This window comes from Colobus angolensis, unplaced genomic scaffold, assembly GCF_000951035.1.
Source record: "Colobus angolensis palliatus isolate OR3802 unplaced genomic scaffold, Cang.pa_1.0 Scaffold26, whole genome shotgun sequence".
Taxonomy (NCBI): Eukaryota; Metazoa; Chordata; class Mammalia; order Primates; family Cercopithecidae; genus Colobus; species Colobus angolensis.
Window position 1 is genome coordinate 9,399,738 of NW_012115821.1, and position 13,163 is coordinate 9,412,900.

At 38.8% G+C, this 13,163-nt stretch overlaps 1 protein-coding gene across 1 annotated transcript in view; it reads left to right on the forward strand.

Annotated features, from left to right (window-relative positions):
- CADPS (Ca++-dependent secretion activator) overlaps nt 1-13,163 on the forward strand; it is a 482,801-nt gene that overhangs the window by 101,007 nt on the left and 368,631 nt on the right. Inside the window, 1 exon segment of the mRNA XM_011947195.1 lies at nt 9,522-9,635. Coding sequence (XP_011802585.1) covers nt 9,522-9,635 — 114 coding nt within the window.

Here is a 13,163-nt window from a genome sequence, read left to right on the forward strand (position 1 = left end):
TATAGTATCAGGAAGACTATCCCATTTATCTGAAAAGGCTCTTACAGTATCTCTCAGTTTTCCAACAACCTATCTGTGGGAGGCCAGATTTTCTTCATATACTTCAACCAAAACAGCATTTCACAACAGACTGAATGCAGAGAAAGTAATTATGATCTAACTGTCCTCTACCAATCTCTAAAAGATATTTGCAATGCTATAAAATGTTGCCAGTCTTCACTATTATTTTCTTTTGGAAAATATTATTTTCATAAAAGGGTATTATTTCAGTTTAACATATGATGAGTTTATTGTTTTTTTAACAAGTTAGTATTTTAAACTCCTCAGTTTTAACATCACTATAGTATTTATTAATAGCTATAAAACAACTTACATAAACAAAACCTCTTTGCAGTCCTCAGTGATTTTTAGCAGGTGAAAGAGACTTGAAATCAAAAAGTTTGAGAATGATGGCAACTTGCCAACTAACTCTTAATGAGATCTTTGGCTCTAGAACTCCTTATTTGACCACATGCCAGAAGAATCCATGTGAGTACTGCCTGAGTACCTCCAACTTGGAAAAATATGTTCTTTTTTTTTTAAATGTTACTGGGTTCAAGGGTAGAACATTTGTCCTACTAAAGAACAACTTTTAAGAGCTTTGTGGGTGGAAGGGTGAAAAATAGACCTCCTTCTCTTCTTCTTCCCCTTTGATCCTTTTCCTCTTCTCTTTTGATCGTCAATCCAATCTTTAGCCCCGACTCACCTTCTAAATGCATTTTTCCTAGTTTTTTCCTCTTCTACTAGATAATTGTTGGTTGGGAGAATCCCATCTCAATCAATGTTCAAATTATGTCTCCAAGTTCCTTTCCCTGTAGGTCATAGAACTCTTTGTTAGAGTATCATGTGGCCAACTTACAGGTCTTTATTCTTTCTCTTCTGCTCCAAAATAGATCTTTAGGAATAGCATGCTGATTGGTCTTTCTATTATTAAATAATTTTAAAATTGAGCTAATTTTTTAAAGTAGTAATTAACTTATATTCAACTGCTACCCTAAATTTTTAAAAAGTTAGCAAGAACTGTTACATATAGCAGACTTTGACATTTTTTCTAAAGAAGCACTTTGTACAATGTGGTATAGGTATGCAAGAGGATGGAACATATCTATTTTAACTATAGCTACTACATAAAACTACATAAAGCTTATGGTTTCAGATATTACTGCTTAGAACAAGTTTTAGTTAAGAAAAAGAAAGTGATTTGATATATGTTTAATGCAAAAACAAAAAGTGAATAGTACAGTTAGTACATGGGGAGGACATACTCATGGGAGTATTACTTAAATAATTGAATTATTATTTGAATAGTTGAATTTTGGGAAACCATGTTCCAAAGGGAAGTCCAGGGTGACAGCCTCATCATAATTCTTCCCACCTTCAACATGTTTTTCCCCCTTCAACTTGCATTTCAGAATTACTCATTTATATTTTGCCATGATAAAGTCTTTCAGATTTTTTCTTCAAGCTAAATAAAACTCATTTAAAATGCCTTTTTCAGAGTATGTTATGTAAATATATATATAATATAAAAGCTGAGAAGAACTTTATGTAAATAAGTAAATATTTGGTTAAGATGAGGCGATTTCTAAATTTTCTAAAAGCGGGACTTCATTTAGAGTAGAAAATATTTGGTCTGGTTGTAGAAAGGGGGTATTTTATTTGTTAATAAAATTCATGGCCTAATATAAATTTTTGAAGTCTTCAAGAAAAAGAAATTAAATAAACATTGCCGTAATATCTCTAGATTAGCTGATGATTTTAAGCACTTGTTGAGTTGACATTTTTCCAGTTACCTATAATAAAGAAAAGCTTTTAAAACCTGTCTCCTTTTTTCCCAGATAATGATTTCTTTTTTAAAAAAAGAAAAAGCATAGCTTATATTAAAAATTGTAGGCCGGGCATGGTGGCTCACGCCTGTAATCCCAGCACTTTGGGAGGCCGAGGCGGGTGGATCACGAGGTCAGGAGATCGAGACCATCCTGACTAACACGGTGAAACCCCATCTCTACTAAAAATACAAAAAATTAGCTCGGCGTGGTGGCGGGTGCCTGTAGTCCCAGCTACTTCGGAGGCTGAGGCAGGAGAATGGCATGAACCCGGGAGGCGGAGCTTGCAGTGAGCCGAGATTGTGCCACTGCACTCCAGCCTGGGCACCAGAGTGAGACTCCGTCTCAAAAAAAAAAAAAAATTATAATATACAATGCTGACATTATACTTTAAGTAGAAAAGGACCTAATTTATGTATATAACTGGAACATCTCCTTATGCCCAAAGATAATTTTCTACTCACTGCTGCCTATGCTTAGAATGCAGGTATTTGAGATTCCTTCTTTTACAGTAAGCATTGCTTCCCCCTTCTTTCTGGTACAGTTGTTGTTGCAATAGGAGACGTATTAGCCAATAAGCATCTTAGTAAGTATGCATTCTTCCATGATTATTGTAAATCATGTGTATCCATTGGGAATGCATTTGGCTGCCAGTAAGAGAAAACATACAGTGACTTGAACAGGTAGAAATTCGTTTTTTTCTCACATAATGAAAAAACCAGAGATGGGTGTTTACGAGCATTTGTTCAGCCACCCAAAAATATAAGGACCACATTTCTGTGATGCTCTTGGCCTTTCCTGGATGGTCATGAGATAGATACCATGGCTGTAGAAACAGATTTGTATTCTCAGCAGAAGAAGGGGCAGCAGGAAAGGAAAGGGTTATACCACTGAGTATGCTCATTTTCATGAGGATTTCAAATATTTCTCCAGAAGATGCCCCCAGTAGTTTTCTACCTCTATTACATGGCCACCTAAAATTGCAAGAGGAACTGGGAAGGTAGTAATTGGCTTTCCAGCCTCTAAACTAGAAGGGCCAAGAAAGACTGAGATAAGGAATACCACATCAATGATACCTTCAAAAGGCTGAGTGAATAAAAAAAGCATTGAAAGAAGATAAAAGATAAATGATAGGGAAACAAATACTTCTTATGTTGTTTTTATCATTGGGTCCTTACTCTATGCCAGATACTATGCTATATATTATTATAGGTATTATAAATATATATATTATACATATATAATCCCACCTAGTTTTCACAAAGACTCTGTAAAGTAGATATTGCTTTCCCCCATTTACAGAGGAAAAACCCAAAGCCAACTACTTGACCAAGGTCTCATAGCAGAGCTAGGATCTGACCTGAGCTTGCTCTGACTCAACATCGCCCCTCCTGAGACCAACACTTAGAACATGTGGTTTTCTCCTCACTGTAGATCACATTTCACGCTTCTCCAGAATGCTTCAGTAAATTACAAACTGCCTGAAATGCAGTGGGGATTTTCAGGCTTTGATTAATGAGGTAGATGGAACCAAGAATGCTTGAATAGTTCTAGCAAACGCTGCTACAGCACTTTCTTCTACAATAATCACCTTCCATCTTTTCAGGTTTTCTGCTTGGAATTCATTACTGCAATTCTGAATTCTGACTTTGATGCACAAGTGGTTTCTATACATATTCAATCCTTTTAGGTGGACTTCTATTTCAGGAGGATTCTCTCTGTAAGCAGCTCATTGAAGTTCATTTGTTTATTTAGAGTTGTACTGTCAGGTATTCTGGGCCAATTATTTCAGTTTATTCATGCAAGGTCACCTTTTGGGTTCAATCCTATCTAAGTCAGTTAACTTTTAACCAGAGACAAACTGTCCCACAGTTGATTCTTAGACCGGCTTTTGCAAGCTTCTAAGTAAGATTTTTATTCACTCATGCAATTGGCAAAGGGTATTAAGAAGTCAAAGATGAGTATGTGATTTCTGACTCAGTTGTGAGAAACTCTAGAGCTAAGATTGTGCCTTGATACTGTCATATCGCCAGAGCCTAACACTGTGCCTGGTATACATTAAGCCCTTAATAAGCTCATGTATTCATTCGGCAAATATTTGTTGAGAGCCCACTATGTGCATAGCAGTAAACGAGACAGATGTGTACAGCTATAAACAAGAAGCACAATAGTGAACAAGACAGATAGGGTCCTTGTATTTGTGAAACATACATTCTTGTGAAGAGAGAGATAATGAAAAGTAGGTATAATTTTAAAATAAAGAAGGCCCTAATATGCATCATAGGAAAATGGATAAATTGTGGTATACCTGTAAAATGGAATACTACTCAGCAACTAGAAGGGACCAGCTATTGCTACTCCTAACCACATGAATGAATCTCATCGTGTATGATCATATTGATATCAAGTTCAAAAACAGGCAACACTCATCTATGATAATAGAAGTCAGGCTAGTGGTCACTTTTGGAGGAAGGAATGACTTTGGGAGTATGCAGGAGCTTCTGGGGTCTGGGTAACGTTTATCTTGATATGAAAGTTTGTTATCTGGAAAAGTTTACTTTGTGAGAATTTCTTATACTGATTGGGCATAACAGCTCATGCTTATAATCCCAGCACTTTGAGAGGCCAAGGCAAGTGGATCACTTGAGGCCAGGAGTTCAAGACCAGCCTGATTGACATGGCAAAACCCCATCTCCACTAAAAATAAAAAAATTAGCTGGCCATGGTGGTGCTTGCCTGTAATCCCAGCTACTCAGGAGACTGAGGCAGGAGAATCACTCGAATCCAGGAGGCGAAGTTTGCAGTGGGCTGAGATGGCACCACTGCACTCCAGCCTGGGCAACAGAACAAGACTCTGTCTTAAAAAAAAAAAAAGAAGAAGAAAGAATTCTTCATACTCTGTGCTGATAAGGTATATTTTTCTATGTACATGTTAAATTAAATAATTTTACCTTAGAGAAGATAAGTGCTAACTGTGATAATGACTGTGCAGGAAATGCTCAGGTTTCAGGGCACTGTGACAGAGATTAGCTAGGGGAACATTACTGTAGACTGGATGGTCAGGGAAGCGCTTCCCAGGATATGCTGGCTCGGCTGAATCCTAAGGGGCCAGCCACGGGGAAAACCAGAAGAACATCCCTGGCGAAGGGAACAGCAAGGGCAAAGGCTCTCAGGCAAGAAAAGTCGGGGCACAGCTGAGAAGTAAAAAAAGACACCAGTGTGCTGGCTACCAGAGTGAGTAAAGAGCAGAGTGGAGCAAGTCAAAGTCAGGGTACGTCATACAGGGCCTTGGAGGCCATTGAGTTTATTATCTGCCCCTCATCATTTGGCTCTTCTTTTTTGCCAGGCCATGTGCTGAGATCTTGAGATATATTACCTCATTTCCTTTTCATGTTTTTAGTAACTTTAGGAGGTCGGTTTTATCATCCAAATTTTTTAAGGAGGAACCAAGGCTTAGGGAAAGTAGCTTGCCTAAGGTCATCCAGCTTGGAAGTGAGTGGTATCACCAGAACTTGAACCTGCGTCTCTTGGGCGCCAAGCCTGTGCTCTCAACTCCTGACCCATGATTCTGCCTCTGAGCACTTGAATTTAAATAAATAACTACTTCACCACATAAAACATGCACCCATAGGACTGTGAACAAAATGCTGAGAAAATAGCGACCTCCACCCGAGGAGTCTGGAAGGGAGTGCATGCACTAAATTTAAAGACGTGTACATGTGAAATGTCCCCAGAGGCAGGCATTCTCAAGGGAACAGTATGTGCAAACACTCAAAGATGAGAATTAGGGTGGGCACAGTGGTTCATGCCTATAATTCTAGCACTTTGGGAGGCCGAGGCGGGTTGATCACCTGAGGTCAGGAGTTCGAGACCAGCCTGGCCAACATGGTGAAACCTCATCTTTACTAAAAATACAAAAATTAGCCAAGTGTAGAGGCACGCACCCGTAGTCCCAGCTACTTGGGAGGCTGAGGCGCCAGAATCACTTGAACCCAGGAGGCGGAGATTGCAGTGAGCTGAGCTCACACCACTGCACTCCAGCCTGGGCAACAGTGAGACTCTGTTTTTGTTTATTTGTTTGTTTATTTTTGTTTTTGTTTTCTTAAAAATAAAGATGAGAATGAATCATCACAGTAGCGAAGATGTATTGAGCATTCATCCTGTACTAAGTTCTGCAGTGAGTATTTTGCTTATCTTGATCCTCACAACAACCCTATGAGGTCAATATTGGCCCCATTTTACCAATGAGAAAACTGAGCTTTAGAGAGGTTAGTCATTTGCCCAGGGAGACACGGCTAGTGAGTTGAGTAACTAAACACTAGGCTTGTTGAATTAGTGGTGAGAAAAGTAGCGAATTATAAACCAGTAGGTGGCAAAACCCAGACATAAAGTTCTGCCACTGAAGTCCATGCCCCCAACTCTCCTGCTGACAGCTTAATGCAACTAGGGAAGCAAGGGATGCTTTGTGTGGCTTTGTGATGTGTGTTCTCTGAACTTGACTAAAATTAATGTTCCTGAAGTTCCTTAGCTCCTTTCTCCATTGAGAGTTTTATATTCTGTAATTTCTTTTCTCTGAAATCCTGAATCATAATTTTATGTGCTTTTTTGTTTGCCTTTTCCCCTCCACTTAGACTAAAAGATCCCTGAAGAAAAGCCCTTATTTCTTTTGATTCCTTAGTGCCCAGCCCTAAGAAATAATGGGTGAGATCAGGGGTTGTGTGTGTTGACCACTGAACCCTTAGTGTCTGGCGCAGAGCTGGGCAGAGGGTGGGTGCTCTATAAATTTTTTTTTTTTTTTTTTTTTTGAGACAGAGTCTCGCTCTGTCACCCAAACTGGAGTGCAGTGGTGCGATCTCCCACTCACTACAAGCTCCACCTCCCAGGTTCACACCATTCTCCTGCCTCAGCCTCCCGAGTAGCTGGGACTACAGGCACCCGCCACCATGCCCGGCTAATTTTTTTTTAATATTTTCAGTAGAGACAGGGTTTCATCATGTTGGCCAGGATGGTCTCAATCTCCTGGCTTTGTGATCCACCCGCCTCAGACTCCCAAAGTGCTGGGATTACAGGCATGAGCCACTGCACCCCGCCAAATATTTCTTAACTAAATGAGTATCATGCTTATTTAAGGAAAGGTAAGAGAGATGATAGATTTGGCCTGGGTCAACAATCAATCTTGAACATTCATATGGTGTGTGCATAATTTTATTTCAATTACTTAATCATTTAAGACAAAAGCAAGGTCTATAGGCCTCCATTCCTCTCCCGCCCTGTCATCCCACCCTACTCCCCAAAATCATGCAAAGCTGGTATTGACACTGTTTTAGAAGGAATTCTGAGCAAGAAATCCTGTGAGATGCCTTGGTTGGTCCTATACTGTTAGGATTTGTGAACTAGATTAAGGCTGGTCTGCTTAAAATAAATTTATGTTATAGGTATCATTTTTATGAGCAAATCAACTGCTACCTAATATTTCAGTTCAAATGGTTTCAAGCACATAAAAAATAACTATGATTTTCTCTTCAGTTTCACATATCAATATCCATGGGTCAGAGCAGGAAAGTTTTAGCAACTTAGAAGTGAGTTTATTCCATGCTTTAGGTCTGAACTGGTCCAGTGCAATAGCCACTAGCCACTGTGGCTATTGAACACTTGCAGTTTGGTTACTTTGAATTGAGATATGTTGTAAGGATAAACTACACCAGATTCTAAAGGCATAGCATTTTTTTTAACATAAACTGTCTCATTAATAATTTGTATACTGATTACATGTTGAAACGTTATTTTGGCTATACTGGGTTAAATAAAGTATATCAAAATTCATTTCACCTGTTTCTATTTTTTAATGTGGCTACTATAAAACTTAAAATTATACATGTGGCTAATATTAAATAGTGGTGCCCTAGAATGTAACAAATATGAGTCTGATAAATTTCTAATCCCTTTTAATCTACCCTTGACTTCACTATTCCCCAACTTCTTCCAAAGATACAAAAATTAATGAAAGCACCCAGCTTGCATCTGTGTCACAAACAAAATTCTGTTTTGGTTTTGTTTATTGACTGAGTCAAAACTCATGCTGGCTTTGCGTTTCCTAAAGCTTTAAACTTTATTTTCTAATTATAATGACTCTAATGGTAAAACCACTTGAATTTATATAAAAAGTTTTCATATTTTAAAAGAACTCATTATGTTATTGAATAACTATAACTATCCCAGGACAGTGGGTAATTAGAATCACCACCATTTTCCAAGTGAGAAAACTAAGGATGAGATAAAATTTATTTAAACCCAGCCCTGATCCAGAAAGGCTGGCTCTTCACAGGTCAATGCAGAATATAAGTAGCTTTTCCCACATGACACAGTGGCCAACAGAACTGGTACTGGACTGATCTTCTTACCTTTTCCACTAGAACAGTGGTTCTCAGATGTAATTTCTCATGATCAATTATAAAGCATAACTTTTTATAAAAAGTTTAACTTTTTCAGAGTTAAAAGTTTTTCACTTTTTCAAAGTTAAAAGTTTTTAACTTTTAAAACAGCAACGTTTTGGCTGACTTTTTAATATACATATTTTATATAAATTAGAACCAATGAAAAGATACCTGAAAATAACATGTCTTGCGTACACTCCATTCATTCATTCATGCAATCAGCCCTGAGTGTCTGGCACATGTAAGGCAGTTAGCTATGCCCTGGGAAAACATCAATGAATAAGATAGCAAGAAAAGACACATCATGTAACAAATTTAATCACCATCAAGCAGTTAAACAGTGTGCTGTGGAATCACAAAGCAGGATGATCTGCCCCTAGCCTAGGGGCTGGGAAGGGCTTCATAAATTAGTGCTGCCTGCATTGATACCTGATGGATGGTGGGACAGAACCAGATAAGGGGTGAGGAGGAGGAATGAGTAAGAATCTTTTAGGAATGTTTTCCTAGGAAAGAAAGGTGGGATTGATAGGCAAGGAATTGCACATAACCTAGTACCCAAATTCTCTATGCCACAACCCAGAAGTGTATCCTGTACCCAAACATCATCTGTCATGCGATCATGGATGTACCAACAATAAGGTCTGAAAACCACTGTGTATGGTCATACTTCATTTATCAAGGTATTTCAGACCACCAGAGGGACATGTGCAGTGCTGTGCTTGCTATTACATGTTTAACAACCATCTCTCAGGAGGAAAAAAAAAAACACTGTTTTGTAGCATTTGCCAATTTCCATGGTATAAATACTCCCACCTTGGCTGATATGAAGCTGCCAATGAGACAACACTGAATGTGGAGCTGGGAAGAGATGGGTGGTAGCACTCCCTTATATAGAGTTTCCCTCATGCAAATGCCATAGGTGTAAGTAACCTCAGAAGCACTGATAAAAGTGAAATGTGGTAAAATAACTTGGAGGCAATGGATTTTAAGTATTAAAAGTGTATTAACTTTGTTTTTAATATAATTTATTTATATTATTTTAAAATAATGGCTGTGTTTAACACTGGCTCACAGAAGTTTCCGCAGATTCCCTAATCAGCTCTCACACACCTGTACAAGCCACCTCCAGTACACCAATGGGCCTGGCATCTTCAGCATAAAATGTCCACGATCCTTGTCTAGAACAAGTGCTCACATTTCCCTCTTTTTCTGTTTCTTACAGATCAGCAAACAGCAGCTGCAGACAGTCAAGGACAGGTTTCAGGCTTTCCTCAATGGGGAAACCCAGATCATGGCTGACGAAGCTTTCATGAACGCTGTGCAGAGTTACTATGAGGTGAGAATCGCTGTGCAGAAGAACACCAAAACTACTCAAGCCCTAGGCCTGGGGAGTCTGAGCTGCAGGGCAATGGGGACAATCGTTTTGGTTTACTACAGGATCATCCCTCCTAAGGCAAAGGGGTTGGTGATTGGTTACAATGTTAAGAAATAACAGTATTTTGTTTTGGGGAAAACTAAATGTAAGCTACTATTTAACAACGGAGTTTTATACCGGGCAATATACTGATTGTATTTCATACAAGATATAATAGTCTTATGAATTAGGTCTGATTGTATTTTCATTTTACTGATGAAGAGACTGAGGCTCAGAGACGTTAAATTAATTACTCAAGGTCACACAGCTATGAAAAATCACAACCTATGACTTTGAGTCAGGAATATTTTTCTCACCACTTATACCTTTTTTTTTTTTTTTTTTTTTGTTGTTGAGACGGAGTCTCTCTCTGTCGCCCAAGCTGGAGTGCAGTGGCCGGATCTCAGCTCACTGCAAGCTCCGCCTCCCGGGTTTACGCCATTCTCCTGCCTCAGCCTCCCGAGTAGCTGGGACTACAGGCGCCTGCCACCTCGCCCAGCTAGTTTTTTGTACTTTTTAGTAGAGATGGGGTTTCACCGTGTTAGCCAGGATGGTCTCGATCTCCTGACCTTGTGATCCGCCCGCCTCGGCCTCCCAAAGTGCTGGGATTACAGGCTTGAGCCACCGTGCCTGGCCCACTTATACCATTTTTAAAGGATGTTAGCACCTCCCAAGGATGGTGGCTTCATGAACTTCCTTATTCTTTTTTCTAAAATGCTGCTTGCGTATCTGGAGCTGGGACCACTGTCCAAAATGCAGTTCTCTAGAGAAAATCTACAAAAGAGAGAACACGTTCTGAATATGTATTACGGGTAAATTGTCACCACTAGACCTCAGAAGTTTATCAGTAAAGTGGATTTGTATTTCTGCAAATATTTTTAAATTTTATAATTGTTCTTTCTTAGTGTGCATATTGGCTATTATTTGTACATGATTATGAAATGGACATGCCAAACCTTCATATTGGCAATGCTTTCCTCATATGCATATTTTCAAATATGATTATTTGGTCACTGAGTGACATTTTATTTTATATTAATCTGTTTTAATGTGAACCAGGTAAATTCTCTCTGTGTTTGGAATCCTATGCCCCAAATGTCTGATGCGTTGTAAAGGCTAGATGACAACCATTAGAGCCCAGCTCCTAAGCACTGAAAGCTTATGATATCCTGTTATATACAAGTCACAGTAATAATGATAAACCTTAAGCTAGGTATAAGGAAAACCTAACAAAATCTGATTTTCCCCCAGGATTGTTTCACTGATTTCCTTCCTTCCTTCTTTCCTTTATTTATTAGATAGAAAATTATCTCAAAACAAAAATGTTGGTGTGCCTACTTTGCTAGTGCTCTAAGCACGTACTTAGTCTCCCCATCAGAGTCAGCCCACAACAACAGATGCTTTCAGTATGTTAATTGATTGAAGCCTCGGTAGAGGCAAAATCCTGATTTGGCAAAACTCTTCTTCCCACTTGCTAAAGCACTTGACCCCTTCCTTCATGGAGAGAGTAAGACTGCAATTAGATCTTGTGAAAATATTATTGATTGGTTTGCTAATTAGCGTTTAATAGTAAATAATCTTCGTGATGTTTCCTGGGACCAACCACAGACTCCTTTTACACACCATTTTCTTCATGAAATTTTTATTTGGATCTATTTTAGAAGTCAAATTTGTTTTTATAGTTGTCCAAATTTAAATCTTTAAAAATTTTACAAGTATCATTCATTATCACCAATGAGTGTCAAACTTGCTGCTTTATCTGATGTGGTACAATTTTTTGGTTGAATTTCATGGGGAGTAGAAATGAGACTTGGAACCACAGTGATATATGATAGTGAATAACTTGAATATATTTAACAAAAGTTTTGTTTAGAAACTGCCCGGGGATGCAATTAATTTTCCCTCTTTGTTCAAGTTCTGGAAGCCAGTGGGAGAGTAATGGCAGAAGCCTTGTCAGGCCAAGCAGACCCCTATCAATAGTTCTCCATAGTTAGAGTCATTCACCAGAGTTTATAAATTTATAGATTACAAATCTTAATTAGAAAGCTCATTTGACTAATGGCATAAATGAAAAGAAAATGTCATTTCCATCTATTAATTAAATGTGAAAATTAATAGTCATCAACGTGCTAATGAGTCTCTGGAAATTACCATTACATCTACAGTGATCCCAATGTTTTCCTCTATAGTGGCTAGTTTATTTGAAATAGTTTCTGTTTTTGTCTGGTAAGAATACAGGCATTGAGAAATTACTCAATATTTAATGTTAGCATTTGAATAACATAAGAAAGGATGTGGGATATTAATGATCTAAATGCTGTCTTCATTAGGAAATACTTTGGAGAGCCTTAGATTCACTTTTCCAGGGAAGTCTAATCCTCTGAAGTGAAAGTTCTCTATCAGGAGATCAGGGTTAACACTTTACTTGGGGGCTCTCCAAGTTGATTACACCTTCCTTTCTCCTTTCCCCTTCATTCTTGGGCTATGGAGAAGCTGGTGTCTCTTCCTCTACCCAACTCTGGGTTCCAATTGCTTCTCCGTTGGCCCCTGTCTTAGTCAGGACTCTTTCGATTATAAGTGACCGATACCTAGATCATACTAGATAACCGTAAAAAGACATTTATTTCCTCAAGTAACTTAAAAGTCCACAAGTAGGCCTGGATTCAGCCATGGCTGGATCAAAAGGCTCCAAAGTTACCAGCGGGATGGGTATCTTCCCTACACCTCTCCACTGTGCTCATCCCTGTGTTGACTTCCTTCTTGGTCAGCTTCTCTCCATGTGGAAGACCTTAGCAGCCCCAGGGCACATCCTACCAGTTCAGCAACTCCAGGAGCAAAGAGAACACCCCTACTGAGCTCCCTAGCAAAGACCTGGGGTGACTTAGTTGGACTGACATGGATCATTTGTCCCTTCTTGAATCAATCACAGTGGATAGGGGTGAAATAGACTGGGAGGATAAAGCTTAGGACAGCCACCATCTCTGGCACCTGAGTACAGGCTCAGCCCCAGTGGAACCATTTTCAGGAAGAATGTAATGGTTTCTTAATAAAACATTAGGCTGCTTTTTACCAAAACGGGGGGAATATATGCTCAACAGACAAAACCAACAGATATCCTCCTTCCAAATTCTCTCTCTTTCACATACACACACACTCCACCCTATAATGCCACAACTTCACATTCCAGTTTACCAACAGCAATGACATTAAAAAATAGTGTAACAGCAGTAATCTCAAAATGTTCTAGGATTTCTGTACTTTAAAAAGTCAGTTTTTGATATCGGTCTTGTTTTGCTAAGGCAGTATATTCATTACTTGGTATGCACAGAGCGTTAGTTTCAGGACTTCTCAAATACAAAATCCTCAGATGCTCAAGTCCCTGATATAAAATAGCATAGTATTTGCATATAACCTATGCACATCCTCCCATATGCTTTTTTTTTTTTTTTT